The following is a 13247-nucleotide window of genomic DNA, read 5'->3' on the forward strand; positions in this document are numbered from 1 at the left end:
CACACACACACACACACACACACACACACACACGTGTGTATGTACTCAGACAGACGCAAACACACACATGCAAATTCCAACTTCCAACTTCAAATGGAATGCAGCATTATGTTATAAACTTTGCAAAAACCCCTTGATCCAGGCCTTAAAGAGCCAAATTATCAATGGAGAAAAGCCTCAGCCATACAAAATAAGTAATACTTAAAAAAAAAAACAGAATATGAAGATACTTTAATTTGACATGCACAGGTTTGTTTAGAATGTTTTACACTATAATTGTCATCAGATTTATTTCAGAGATAAAAGGAGCCTAACTGTACGAGTTCTTTAAGACCTGGAACCAAATTCAAACACCCTATCCCCCATTTGTCATGGAAACCACCACTAGCCATTGGTCAGAGGTGGTAACCATGGTAATAAATACAAACCACTGAGATGGTGTCATCAGGGTAGGTGGATTATTATAACAACGAGTTAACTGCCGTGTCCCATTCATCACACTCGCATACTGCGACACCCAGCTGGCTGTAAGCCTTGGGATGAATCTATCTGTCCGTATTGAGTTATGTGTATAGGCACAGGAACAGCTTGAACACTGGCTAATCACCACCTGATAACAAGTAGTTTGTCAGCCAGGGTTATTACTGTGACTTCAAGGTACTGAGTTTAGGAAAAATCTGGATCTCTTTAAAGCTCAAGGTAGTGTAGCATGATTTGCTCTTTCATCTACATATACAGAGAGAAGAACCGTGGGAATTAGGAGAGGGATGGTATGCTAGGCAGCAGGTTAGTAGTGTGAATGGTACATGGCAGTGCAGGTTGGCCAGCATTGTTATACTGATCCACCCACCTTAATGGGGATCCTTTTGGTGTGGCGATGCCATAGCCTTTTGAGTCCAGGTTTCCCCCAACTTTCATTGTGTCACAGGGTTTCCTCTGCTCGATGTACTCATTCATGGTGGACTCCAGCAGGTAAGCGTACTTTCCCTTGGATTTCCTGACACGCTGGACACCTTCTGATGTTTTCTTGACAAAAACTGAAGGTTCTGCATTTTTCATGTACTGCCACATCTTGTCAAACAAGGCGATTTTGGAACGCTAAAAAAGAGAAACAGACACAGATAATATACAATAACTTAATTTTCACAACTTTAGATAACCTGTAATGTACTTAAAAAAGGAGTTTACCTGCAGCACTTTTGAAAGTAAAGAGAGTACGACTGTAACCTGAATGAGTTGATGCATCATCTCACAAGACAATATTCTAAAACTAGCTCCATAATGCTTCACTGGGCAATGTTGTTAAACCTTTAAATTGTAAAACTGTTAAAACTTATAATACTGTAGGTTCCTGAAAATAATTTCTTTTTACTATTTCATACACACAAGTGATGGAGGAAGGCACAGAGTACATACATACTGGTTGGTATGTATGTATTGGTACTGGTTCTTATATCGCTTTTCTACACTCAATGAACACCACCACACAACTTGCCTCATTCACCCATTCACACAAGCACCAATGCTTTTTCTATGCTTATTCTATTTAAGTGCTTTCTATCTAACATTTACACATTCATATTCCGATGGATGCATTGGAGAACAACTTGGGGTTATTTGGCATGCAGCAGATGATGGTTGGAGCAGACCACCAACCTTCCAATTAGTGGGTGACCTGCTCTACCACCTGAGCTATGGTTCCATACAACATAGATATATATATTCATAGACAGATCGCTGCAGAGGATGGATAGGACAGTGGGGAGAATGGTTGACTGGTAACCATCAGGTCTCCCCTATTTAAGCATCATGCCAGGACTCAGCAGCAGCAGCAGGTGGTGGTGGATTTTATGGAAAATTGGTGTACTTTAAGAAGAGGGAGGACACAGAGATAGGTATAAAGGTGGAGAAAGGTGCTCACAAGATAGAAAAGATAGAGGTGCAAGGTGGTGTTCATGCAGCTGGAAATCGAGCTGAAAACAATGTGCAGAATGTTACAGAGAGGAGGGCAGATTGAGGACAGTTTGTGAGCCAATAAGTGCAGAGGATTAGCAAGGAGGAAGTGAGGATATGGAGTTACGGAGATGTCTTGGAGAGAATGAAGTGGAATTTTTAATCCTAATTTTTTTAACACAATCCTGTAGAGTGAGAGAATGTGCAATAGAGCAATGTAGAATAAGTGTGCTGGTAGCAAGTTTTAAGTACAAGAATAATGTGTAGAGCTGTAGTAACAACAGAGATAAACCCATACCACTGTGTGTTAAGATGGCAGCATGTATGGATGTGCACAGAGCTCCCTACTACTGTGCACCTTTTTTGTGTTTTTATACCTTTTCATTGCATCTTCCTGCAATACCAGATCACTTTCAGTCGTCAGGAACTAATAGACATCAGCCTCAGGCTTGAAACGGACTTGACTTCGGATTGGACCGACAGTATCCTACCTGAGATTGCGAGACCCCTCCGTGGGTTTTGTAGCAGACGGCACAGGGAGAGGAAAAGGAGGAGCAACAGTCAGAGATCTACTACAACCACTTTGTTCATGAGTGTTGTCTACTGATTCTACAGATTCAGTAGAACTTGCTGGTGCTCAGAAAATAGTCTGAAACTGAAAGTCCTTAAAACAAGAACTCATAATAGACTTCGGGAGGCACAGACAGGTCCACTCCCCTCTCATTATAAATGGAGAACAGGTGGAATCTGTCTCCACCTTCAGGTTTCTGGGAACCCACATCTCTGCTGATCTGACCTGGACCTACAAAACAAATGCCCTGTTTAAGAAGGTCCAGCAGTACCTGCACTTCCTTCATGTCCTGAGGAAGAATAACCTGGGCCAGAAGCTGCTGCTGGACTTCTACCACTCCTCAGTGGAGAGCGTGCGCTTCTGTTGCCTGGGTCTTTGGTACACAAGAGCCACTACTGACAACAGGAAGGCGACAAAGAGGGTAATTAATACCGCTCAAGTTGGCTGACCTCTGCCACCCCTTAGAGGCCATTGCCAGCTCACAGGTGATCCCTTGCACCCCGCCCACCACCTGTCTGACCCGCTCCCGGCACCTCAGGCATTTTTCATTTTCCGCCCCATTAAGTTTTGTCCCTATGATGTTTTTCTGGTGGAACTGAAGAAAACCTTCACTCACCTAGTTTCTGAGGGCAGCGCTGTGAAACGTTTATTGAACTTCCAGCAGGGAAACAGAGGTATTGCTGAGTTTGTCATCGAGTTTTGCACTGTGGCCACTGAGACAGGCTGGCGTGCGTATGCATTGCAGGGCGTGTTTTTGCAAACGTTCAACGACAAAATGAAGGATCAGCTCACCTCCCGCAACGAGCCTCCCTCATTTGAGGAGTTAGTGTCACTAGCCTTGCGTATCTATAGTCGGTTAAAGGAAAGGGAAGCTGAGAAAGGCATCCAGAGTTGGCGACCCTTGGTCAGGGCTCCTCGTCCTCTAGCATCTTTCGCACCTCCACCGTTAGAACCACCCTGCGGTCCCCTGTTCCCGTTACCAAAGCAGCCTGCTGAGCCCATGAAAATTGGGGCGATCCAGGCTTATTCGGAGGAGAGAGAGAGGCGTTTTCGTGCACGGGAGTGCTTGTACTGTGGTCGGCCAGTGCATTTCATTGCTGCCTGAAATTCGGGGGTACTGGTGGGCATTTCAGGTGGAGCTAAACCCCATGTCCTCCTCCCTGTGAGGCTCAACTACCTTCAGACCTCCAAGCATTCGTGGACTCTGGTTGTGAGCAAAATTTAATTGACATAGATCTAGCCCGACAGCTGTGTTTTCCTTGGTGCCTCTCAAGCCTCCCATTCTGGCGCTGTCACTTGGTGTTCGCTCGCTTTGTGGTAGAGTATCTGTTCTGACTATTGTCAAATTTGTACATGTTTTGTTTGGTTAGTGCACTGGCCCTTTAAGAGAAAGGCATGGTCTGTGTGCAGACAGGAGAAGTGTGAAAGACTCAGACAATCGACTGATTAATGTGATCTATGCTGTGAAAGGCTGATAAAAAGGCATTCCCTGTGAGTATGCATTATTGCTTGGCACTTTATGTTGATTAATAGCAGTTACTTAGATGCTGTATTACGTGTGCTAATTTATGGTTGTAGACAGTTGTTTGGTGTTAGCATTAGCACTTGGTCACGCAGCTCCTCAAGTAATTATTTTAATTTGACACTCATATTCACTGTATTTGTTGTTACAATTTCACACCTGCCATATAAAGCAAAGTCTAAACCCACTCTGGCGTCAGTGACTTTTGTGTGGAGGTGTTTAACTCCTGGATAGTAGAAAGTGGTTCTACGAGGCCAGTACAGTGAAAAGGGACACACTACAACGACGATGAAGACTGCATTGTTATACGCTGTATCCAGACCAGCACGACAGACGCAGTGACACCAAGTCAGCATAAATGCACATTCAACCAGCTTAAAGATGGAGAAAGAAGGATATGAAGTAAGATCCATAACGTCAAAGAAATCTAGCCACTCTTCCACTGCAAGCGTAATGTTAGCCGCCGCTACTGCCCGTGCTAAAGCTGAAGCTGCCCAAAAAAGAGCTGAGTTTGCAAAGAAGGAAGTTGAATTTAAAATAGAAAGAGCCAAATTAGATGCAAAGCTTGATGTTCTAGCAAAAGAAAGTGAAGCTGAGGCCGCAGCCGCTGAAGCAGCTGTCTTGGAGTCTGCTGTTGCAAATTTTGACATGAGTCATGAGCACCTGAGCTTACCAAAGGAGACACAGAGTTCTCATGAGCGAACTACAGACTATGTCAATATGCATCAGGCATGCAGTGATTCAGTCAAATCAAAGGACGTCAAAATTGAAAAAGGCGAGTATGCAAATCGACCTAAGCCGACCGTTCACCGGATGAACTGCCCTCAGCACCAAAGGACTATGGCTCCCTCAGACCCCCTGATCAAAGACATTACTCACCTGAAAGGCAAGGACAACAGCTACACTCTGTTAACTATCAGCAGCACCTCAGCCATGTCTCACCAGGGTTTACACCGCCCTCTGCTGGACGTTTTCAGTACTAGCCTCCAGATCCAAATTCCTCTAGGGACTCTAATGAGCTTGCCAAATATTTAATGAGAGGTCAGTTGTTAACCTCTGAACTCACCAAGTTTGATGACAAGCCGGAGAACTATCTATCTTGGAAGTCATCTTTCATCAACGCCATTGACACTCTAGAGCTTAGGGCGTCTGAACAAATCGACCTCCTTGTGAAATCACTTGGCCCAGAATCTACCAAGCATGCACATCGCATTAAAGCTGTAAACATAACAAACCCAGCTGTGGCATTAGAGCTAATCTGGGAGAGGCTAGAAGAAATCTATGGGTCGCCAGAAGCCATTGAAAGTGCTCTTTTCACCAAACTTGATCAATTTCCTAAAATAGGGCCCAGAGACAATCAAAAACCAAGAGAGCTGAGTGATCTGTTGTAGGAAATAAATGCAGCAAAACAAGAAGGGTACTTGCATGGACTCTCCTATCTCGATACAGCGCGAGGTGTCGCTCCCATTGTGGATAAGCTGCCGTATGGGATACAAGACAAGTGGATGATGGAAGGCTCACACTACAAGCAGCGGCACAAGGTGACCTTCCTCCATTCACGTTCTTCTTACAGTTCATACAGACACAAGCAAAGGCATAACGATCCAAGCTTCAATCTGCTGTCAACCTGCAACTCTGGAGTTAAAGGGACAAGCTTGGAGATGGTTACAGCAACAACCGTAGGTCAGTTTCAGTGCATAAAACCAACGTTACGGCCATATCTGAGGAAGGACCGGACAAATGTTGTCCTGTGCACAACAAACCTCACGCCTTACAACAGTGCAGAAGTTTCAGAGAAAAGCCAATTCAGGAGCGAAAGGCAATATTAAAGCAACACAACATCTGTTTCAAGTGCTGCGCTTCTAACAAACATGTAGCTCGCGACTGTCAAGCAGAAATCAAATGCTCTGAATGTAACAGTGATAAGCACCCAACAGCTCTGCATTCAGATGTTGCTCGCTTTCCCAAAGCTCTTCAGCCCCAGCAAGTCACGGCGGGAGAAACAAGAACTACAAGAGACTGCAGTTGTTTCAAGTTGCACTGAGGTATGTGGGAAGGATTTTCTGGGAAATCTTGCTCAAAAATATGCCTGGTTAACGTTTATCCTGCCAACGATCCTAGTAAGCGCCAGAGAATGTATGTCATGCTAGATGACCAGAGTAACGTTTCACTAGCACGCTCTGAGTTTTTGACATGTTCGAGGTTAATGGTAAGACAGAGCCATACACCCTCCAGACATGCAGTGGCATAGGTCTCACTTCTGGCAGAAGAGCCTCTGGGTATATGATAGAGGCAATCGATAGCTCCCTCGCTATTCAGCTGCCCATGTTAATCGAAAGTGCAACATGATTCCCAACAAAAGAGAGGAAATTCCCACTCCCTCCATGGCTTACACACACAGTCACCTCAAAGGCATAGCACACAAAATACCACCCTTGGACAGTGGTGCAGACATTTTGCTGTTGCTTGGAAGAGACATTTTGAGAGTTCATAAAGTGCGCAGTCAGATCAATGGTCCGCACAATGCACCATACGCACAGAGACTGGACTTAGGCTGGGTGATAATAGGAGATGTGTGCTTAGGCAATACTCATAAGCCTTCCCAAGTCTCTACTTTTAAGACTCACGTTCTATCGGATGGAAGACCAACTCATTTTTCCCCGTGCAAAAGCCACTTTACTGTCAAGCCAGACACCAGTCTCTTAAATCGACACTTAGTACTTGGTGGTTCAAACATAAAGGACGGAACACAAAACAGAACTATAGGAAACAATGTTTTCTGCCAGACCAAGGATGACAATAAGCTTGCACCCTCCATGGAAGATCTGCAGTTCCTGAATATCATGGACAATGAGTGTTTCCAGGATGAGTCGCAAAGCTGGGTGGCTCCATTGCCGTTCCGCCAGCCCAGAGCATTGCTGCCTAACAATCGCCGCTACGGACTCAGTCGCCGCAAGTCACTTGAACGAACTCTAGACAAAAACCCAGAAATGAAAGCTCACCTGATAGACTTTATGCAGAAAATGTTGGACAATGGGCACGCGGAGCTCGCACCCCCATTACAAGGGAACAAAGAGTGTTGGTACCTGCCCTATTTCGGAGTGTACCATCCTCAAAAGCCGTCACAAATCCGAGTGGTATTTGACTCCAGCGCGCAGTTTGAAGGTATGTCGCTCAACACAGTGCTGTTATCAGGACCCAATCTGAACAACAGTCTATTAGGCGTGCTAGTGAGATTCAGGAAATATCCAGTTGCAGTAACCGCAGATATCCAGCAGATGTTCTATTGCTTCCTGGTGCGTGAGGACTGCAGAGATGTACTGAGGTTTGTCTGGCACAAAGACAATGATCCACAGAAAGAGCTCGCGGATTACAGGATGTGCGTGCATGTATTTGGAAACAGCCCCTCGCCTGCTGTAGCCACATATGGTTTGAGGAGGGCTGCGCAAAAGGGAGAAGCCAAATATGGGTCAGATGTTCACCATTTCATTGAGCGTGATTTTTATGTTGATGATGCTTTAAAGTCTGTTCCCACCGAACATGATGCTATCGACCTCCTGAAACGGACACAAGACATGCTAGCAGACTCAAACCTTCGCCTCTTAAAAATAGCATCAAATAAGGTTGAAGTGATGGACGCATTCTCACCTCAAGACCGAGCCAAGGATCTCCAAAATCTGGACCTGTTCAAGGATGAACTCCCAGATCAGCGCAGTCTTGGAGTAAAGTGGAATATAATGGAGGACTATTTCACTTTTCACATTCCTCACGCTGAAAAGCCATACACACGAAGAGGAGTCCTTTCAACTGTGAACAGTGTGTTTGACCGGCTCGGGTTTTGGCCCCAGTCACCGTTCGAGGACGTCTGCTTCTAAGAGAGTTGTCGCTACAGACAACAGAGTGGGACTCACCTCTCCCAGAGGATCTGAAAGGCAGATGGATAGAATGGCAACAGTCCCTCCAATGCCTCAGCAAAGTCAACGTTCCACGCACTTACACTAAAATGTCACTGTCACAGGCTAAATGTGTAGAACTTTGTGTCTTTTCAGATGCGTCCATGAAGGCAATATGTGCAGTTTCATACCTCAAGGTCACCACTGGGGATGGCAAGACAGAGGTTGGGTTTGCCCTAGGTAAGGCACGACTCGCTCCACAGCCAGAACTCACTGTACCTAGGCTCGAACTCTGCGCCGCAGTAATGGCGGTTGAAATGGCAGAGGTCATATGTGAAGAGATTGATCACCCTATAGACAAAACTAGTTTCTATACAGACAGCAAGGTGGTTCTTGGTTATATTCATAACCAATCCAGACGTTTTTATGTCTATGTAAACAATCGTGTGTGTCGTGACAGAGAGTCAACTACTCCAGAGCAATGGCATTTCGTTACGACCGACCAGAATCCTGCTGACCACGGCTCACGATCAGTTCCAGCTGCTGAGTTAGAACACACGACATGGTTCACAGGTCCAGCGTTTCTCCAGTGCCCTTCATACATCCATCTAGAGCAGACTGATTACAAATTGCTGGACCCAGACAACGACGCAGAGGTATGCCCAGAGGTAAAGACGCTTTGCACTAACATAACAAAGGAAGTTTTGGGCTCAGGACGTTGGGAGCGTTTCTCCACATGGTGCTCACTTCGGAAAACCATGTCAAACTTGATTCACATCGCACAATGCTTTTCACAATCAAACGTTGAGCCAAACTGTAAAGGATGGCACATTTGTAAAACGGCCATCACCCCAGAACTGTTAGATCAAGCAGAGACAATGATCATTAAAAATGTGCAGTTCGAAACATATGCAGACGAGATAAAGCGGATCTCTGAAAAACAGAACCTCCCTAAAAACAGCCCACTGGTAAAACTAAACCCTGTGATTGGAAGTGACAATCTGCTGAGAATTGGTGGTCGCATTAATCGTGCGGGGCTGGGAGTAAAAGACACCAACCCTGTAATCTTGCCAGGCAGTCACTACATCACTACCCTCCTTGTGCGCCACCACCATGAGAAAGTAAGCCATCAAGGCAGGCATTTTACAGAGGCGCTGTCCGGGAAAGTGGCTTGTGGATTGTAGGAGGAAAGGATGCATTAGCAGAGTCATAAGTAAATGTGTGACATGCAAGAAGCTGAGAGGGAAGTTTGAGGAGCAATTAATGAGTGATTTGCCTGTAGATCGCCTCCAAGTTGAGCCCCCCTTTTCTTACGTGGGCATGGACATGTTTGGCCCATGGGAAGTAACTACAAGGCGAACAAGAGGGGGACAAGCAAACAGAAAGCAGTGGGCAATATTATTCACGTGCCTGTGTACAAGGGCTGTCCACATTGAAGTAGTGGAGGAGATGAGCTCTTCAAGTTTCATTAACGCACTGAGGCGTTTCTTTGCCCTCCGAGGACCATAAAACAACTGCGCTCGGACTGCGGCACTAATTTCATTGGTGCTCACAAAGAGATGGCCACAAATGCACCAGAGAAAGACAAAGTGCAACACTTTCTGCAGGACCAGAAGTGTTCCTGGGTTTTCAATCCTCTCCATTCTTCCCACATGGGGGGAGTATGGGAACGGATGATTGGTTTAGCACGGCGAATACTTGATAACATGCTGCTGCAAACTGGTCATGTTCAACTCACTCATGAGATTTTGACCACATTTCTTGCAGAAGTCACAGCTATATTAAATGCACGACCGTTGTTGCCAGTATCATCAGACCCAGAACATCCTCACATTCTCTCACCGGCGATGCTGCTGACACAAAAGACTGAGTTGTACCCACCATCTGTGATGATGTAGGACCCAAAGAAATGCTCAGAAGCCATTGGAAGCGGGTTCAGTCCCTTGCAGACACTTTCTGGAGCAGATGGCGCAAGGAGTATCTGCACAGCCTCCAAATTCGTCAAAAGTGGCACCACAAGAACATTGACATTAAACAGGGAGATGTCGTTCTCCTCAAGGACAAACAAACAAGAAGAAATGAGTGGCCAATGGGCGTAATCGTAAAGACAGTTGCGAGTGAAGATGGAATCATCAGAAAGGCCGAAGTTAGAGTTGCTTCCAAGGAAATGTTAAGACTTATTATAGACCCATTTCTGAAATGGTTTTTCTGTTATCTAGTGATGTTTAGATATCTGTTGTGGTATCCCTAAGATACCAGGCGGGAGTGTTCTGACTATTGTCAAATTTGTACATGTTTTGTTTGGTTAGTGCACTGGCCCTTTAAGAGAAAGGCATGGTCTGTGTGCGGACAGGGGAAGTGTAAAAGACTCAGACAATCGACTGATTAATGTGATCTATGCTGTGAAAGGCTGATAAAAAGGCATTCCCTGTGAGTATGCATTATTGTTTGGCACTTTATGTTGATTAATAGCAGTTACTTAGATGCTGTATTACGTGTGCTAATTTATGGTTGTAGACAGTTGTTTGGTGTTAGCATTAGCACTTGGTCACGCAGCTCCTCAAGTAATTATTTTAATTTGACACTCATATTCACTGTATTTGTTGTTACAGATTCACACCTGCCATATAAAGCAAAGTCTAAACCCACTCTGGCGTCAGTGACTTTTGTGTGGAGGTGTTTAACTCCTGGATAGTAGAAAGTGGTTCTACGGGGCCAGTACAGTATCACTTCCTGTTCCTGCTCAAACACAGTGGTGTTTCTGAGTAGCTTTTCTGCTTAGCAATTTAATTTAAATCTTTTGATACATCCCTTTTTCATAGTATAATCTTAACGTGCTTCATCTGAATCACCCTTTCTGTGTACTCACTACCTAATTTATAGCCAAAGTATTCACTCACTGTCTCTTTACTGTTTCGCTAGCTTAGCTTAGCTCGTAGCCGACTCGTTAGCACCATGGCTACTTCACCTGTCCCTCCTGCACTTTCCTGCTCATTGTGTCAGATGTTTAGTTACTCCTCGGCCTCCTTTAGCAGTAATGATACCTATAACAAATGTAGCATATTTGCAGCTCTGGAGGCCAGGATTACTGAATTGGAGACTCGGCTTCGCACCCTTCATTCACCCATAGCTAGCCAGGCCCCTGTAGCTGGTGCAGCCGAAGATAGCATAGGCCCCACTAGCTGTTCCCCGGCAGACCCCAAGCAGCTGGGGAAAGAGGGCGGCTGGGTGACGGTGAAGAGGAAGCATAGTCCTAAACAGAAGCCCCAGGTACACCACCAACCTGTTCATGTGTCTAACCGTTTTTCCCCACTCGGCGACACACCGCCGGGGTCAAACTCTGGTAATTGGTGATTCTGTTCTCAGACATGTGAAGCTAGAGACACCGGCAACCATAGTCAATTGTCTTCCAGGGGCCAGAGCAGGCGACATTGAAGGAAATTTAAAACTGCTGGCTAAGGGTAAACGTAAATACAGTAAGATCATAATTCATGTTGGCAGTAATGACACCCGATTACGCCAATCGGAGGTCACTAAAATCAATATTGAATCGGTGTGTAACTTTGCAAAAACAATGTCGGACTCTGTAGTTTTCTCTGGTCCCCTCCCCAATCAGACCAGGAGTGACATGTTTAGCCGCATGTTCTCCTTAAATTGCTGGCTGTCTGAGTGGTGTCCCAGAAACGATGTGGGCTTCATAGATAATTGGCAAACCTGGAGGAAACCTGGTCTTGTTAGGAGAGACGGCATCCATCCCACTTTGGATGGAGCAGCTCTCATTTCTAGAAATATGGACAAATTTATTAAACCCCCCAAAATATGACTATCCAGAGTTGGGACCAGGAAGCAGAGTTGCAGTGTTACACGCCTCTCTGCAGCTTCTCTCCTCCTGCTACCCCCCCCAAAAACCCATCTCCATTGAGACTGTGTCAGCTCCCAAACAGACAAAAAACAAACTAAAAACCAGCAATAAACAACTTAAACATAAAAAATCACAAAGAAAGAACAATACAGTATCCACATCTGAACCAAAGAGTAAAACAGTGAAATGTGGATTATTAAATATTAGGTCTCTCTCCTCCAAGTCTCTGTTAGTACATGACTTAATAATTGATCAACAAATCGATTTACTCTGCCTTACAGAAACCTGGTTGCAGCAGGATGAGTATGTTAGTTTAAATGAATCAACACCCCCGAGTCATTCTAACTACCAGAAATCTCGAAGCACAGGCCGAGGGGGCGGTGTGGCAGCAATTTTTCACATCAGTCTATTAATTAACGAAAGACCAAGACAGACTTTTAATTCATTTGAAAGCCTGATGTTTAGCCTCGTCCACCCCAGCTGCAAAACTCAGAAACCAGTCTTACTTGTTATTATCTATCGTCCACCTGGGCCTTACACAGAGTTTCTCTCTGATTTCTCAGACTTTTTATCTGATTTAGTGCTCAGCTCAGATAAAATAATTATTGTGGGTGATTTTAACATCCATGTAGATGCTAAAAATGACAGCCTCAACATGGCATTTAATCTGTTATTAGACTCAATTGGCTTCTCTCAAAATGTAAAAGAACCCACCCACCACTTTAATCACACTCTAGATCTTGTTTTAACATATGGCATGGAAACTGAACATTTAACAGTGTTTCCTGAAAACCCTCTGCTGTCTGATCATTTCCTGATAACATTTACATTTACAATAATTGATTACACAGCAGTGGAGAGTAGACTTTATCAAAGTAGATGTCTTTCTGAAAGTGCTGTAACTAAGTTTAAGAATATAATCCACCCACTGTTATCATCTTCAATGCCCTGTACCAACATAGAGCAGAGCAGCTATCTGAACGCTACTCCAACAGAGGTTGATTATCTTGTTAATAATTTTACCTCCTCACTACGTACGACTCTGGATACTGTAGCTCCTGTGAAAACTAAGGCCTCAAATCCGAAGTACCTGACTCCGTGGTATAATTCTCAAACACGTAGCCTAAAGCAGATAACTCGTAAGCTGAAGAGGAAATGGCGTGTCACAAATTTAGAGGATCATCATTTAGCCTGGAGAAATAGTTTGCTGCTTTATAAGAAAGCCCTCCGCAAAGCCAGAACATCTTACTATTCGTCACTGATTGAAGAAAATAAGAACAACCCCAGGTTTCTCTTCAGCACTGTAGCCAGGCTGACAAACAGTCAGAGCTCTACTGAGCCAACCATCCCTTTAACGTTAACTAGTAATGACTTCATGAACTTCTTCACAAATAAAATTTTTATCATTAGAGAAAAAATTACCAATAATCATCCCACAGATGTAAT

General features: G+C 44.6%; 1 protein-coding gene across 2 annotated transcripts in view; it reads right to left on the reverse strand.

Moving 5' to 3' along the window:
- The window catches only part of LOC116329646 (glutamate receptor 2-like), a 126882-nt gene that overhangs the window by 42763 nt on the left and 70872 nt on the right, over positions 1 to 13247 (reverse strand). For both annotated transcript variants that reach the window (XM_039612927.1, XM_039612926.1), the window contains exon 16: positions 851 to 1098. In XM_039612927.1, coding sequence (XP_039468861.1) covers positions 851 to 1098 — 248 coding nt within the window. The remainder of the gene's footprint in view (positions 1 to 850; positions 1099 to 13247) is intronic.

This window comes from Oreochromis aureus, linkage group 6 (genome assembly GCF_013358895.1).
Source record: "Oreochromis aureus strain Israel breed Guangdong linkage group 6, ZZ_aureus, whole genome shotgun sequence".
NCBI lineage: Eukaryota > Metazoa > Chordata > Actinopteri > Cichliformes > Cichlidae > Oreochromis > Oreochromis aureus.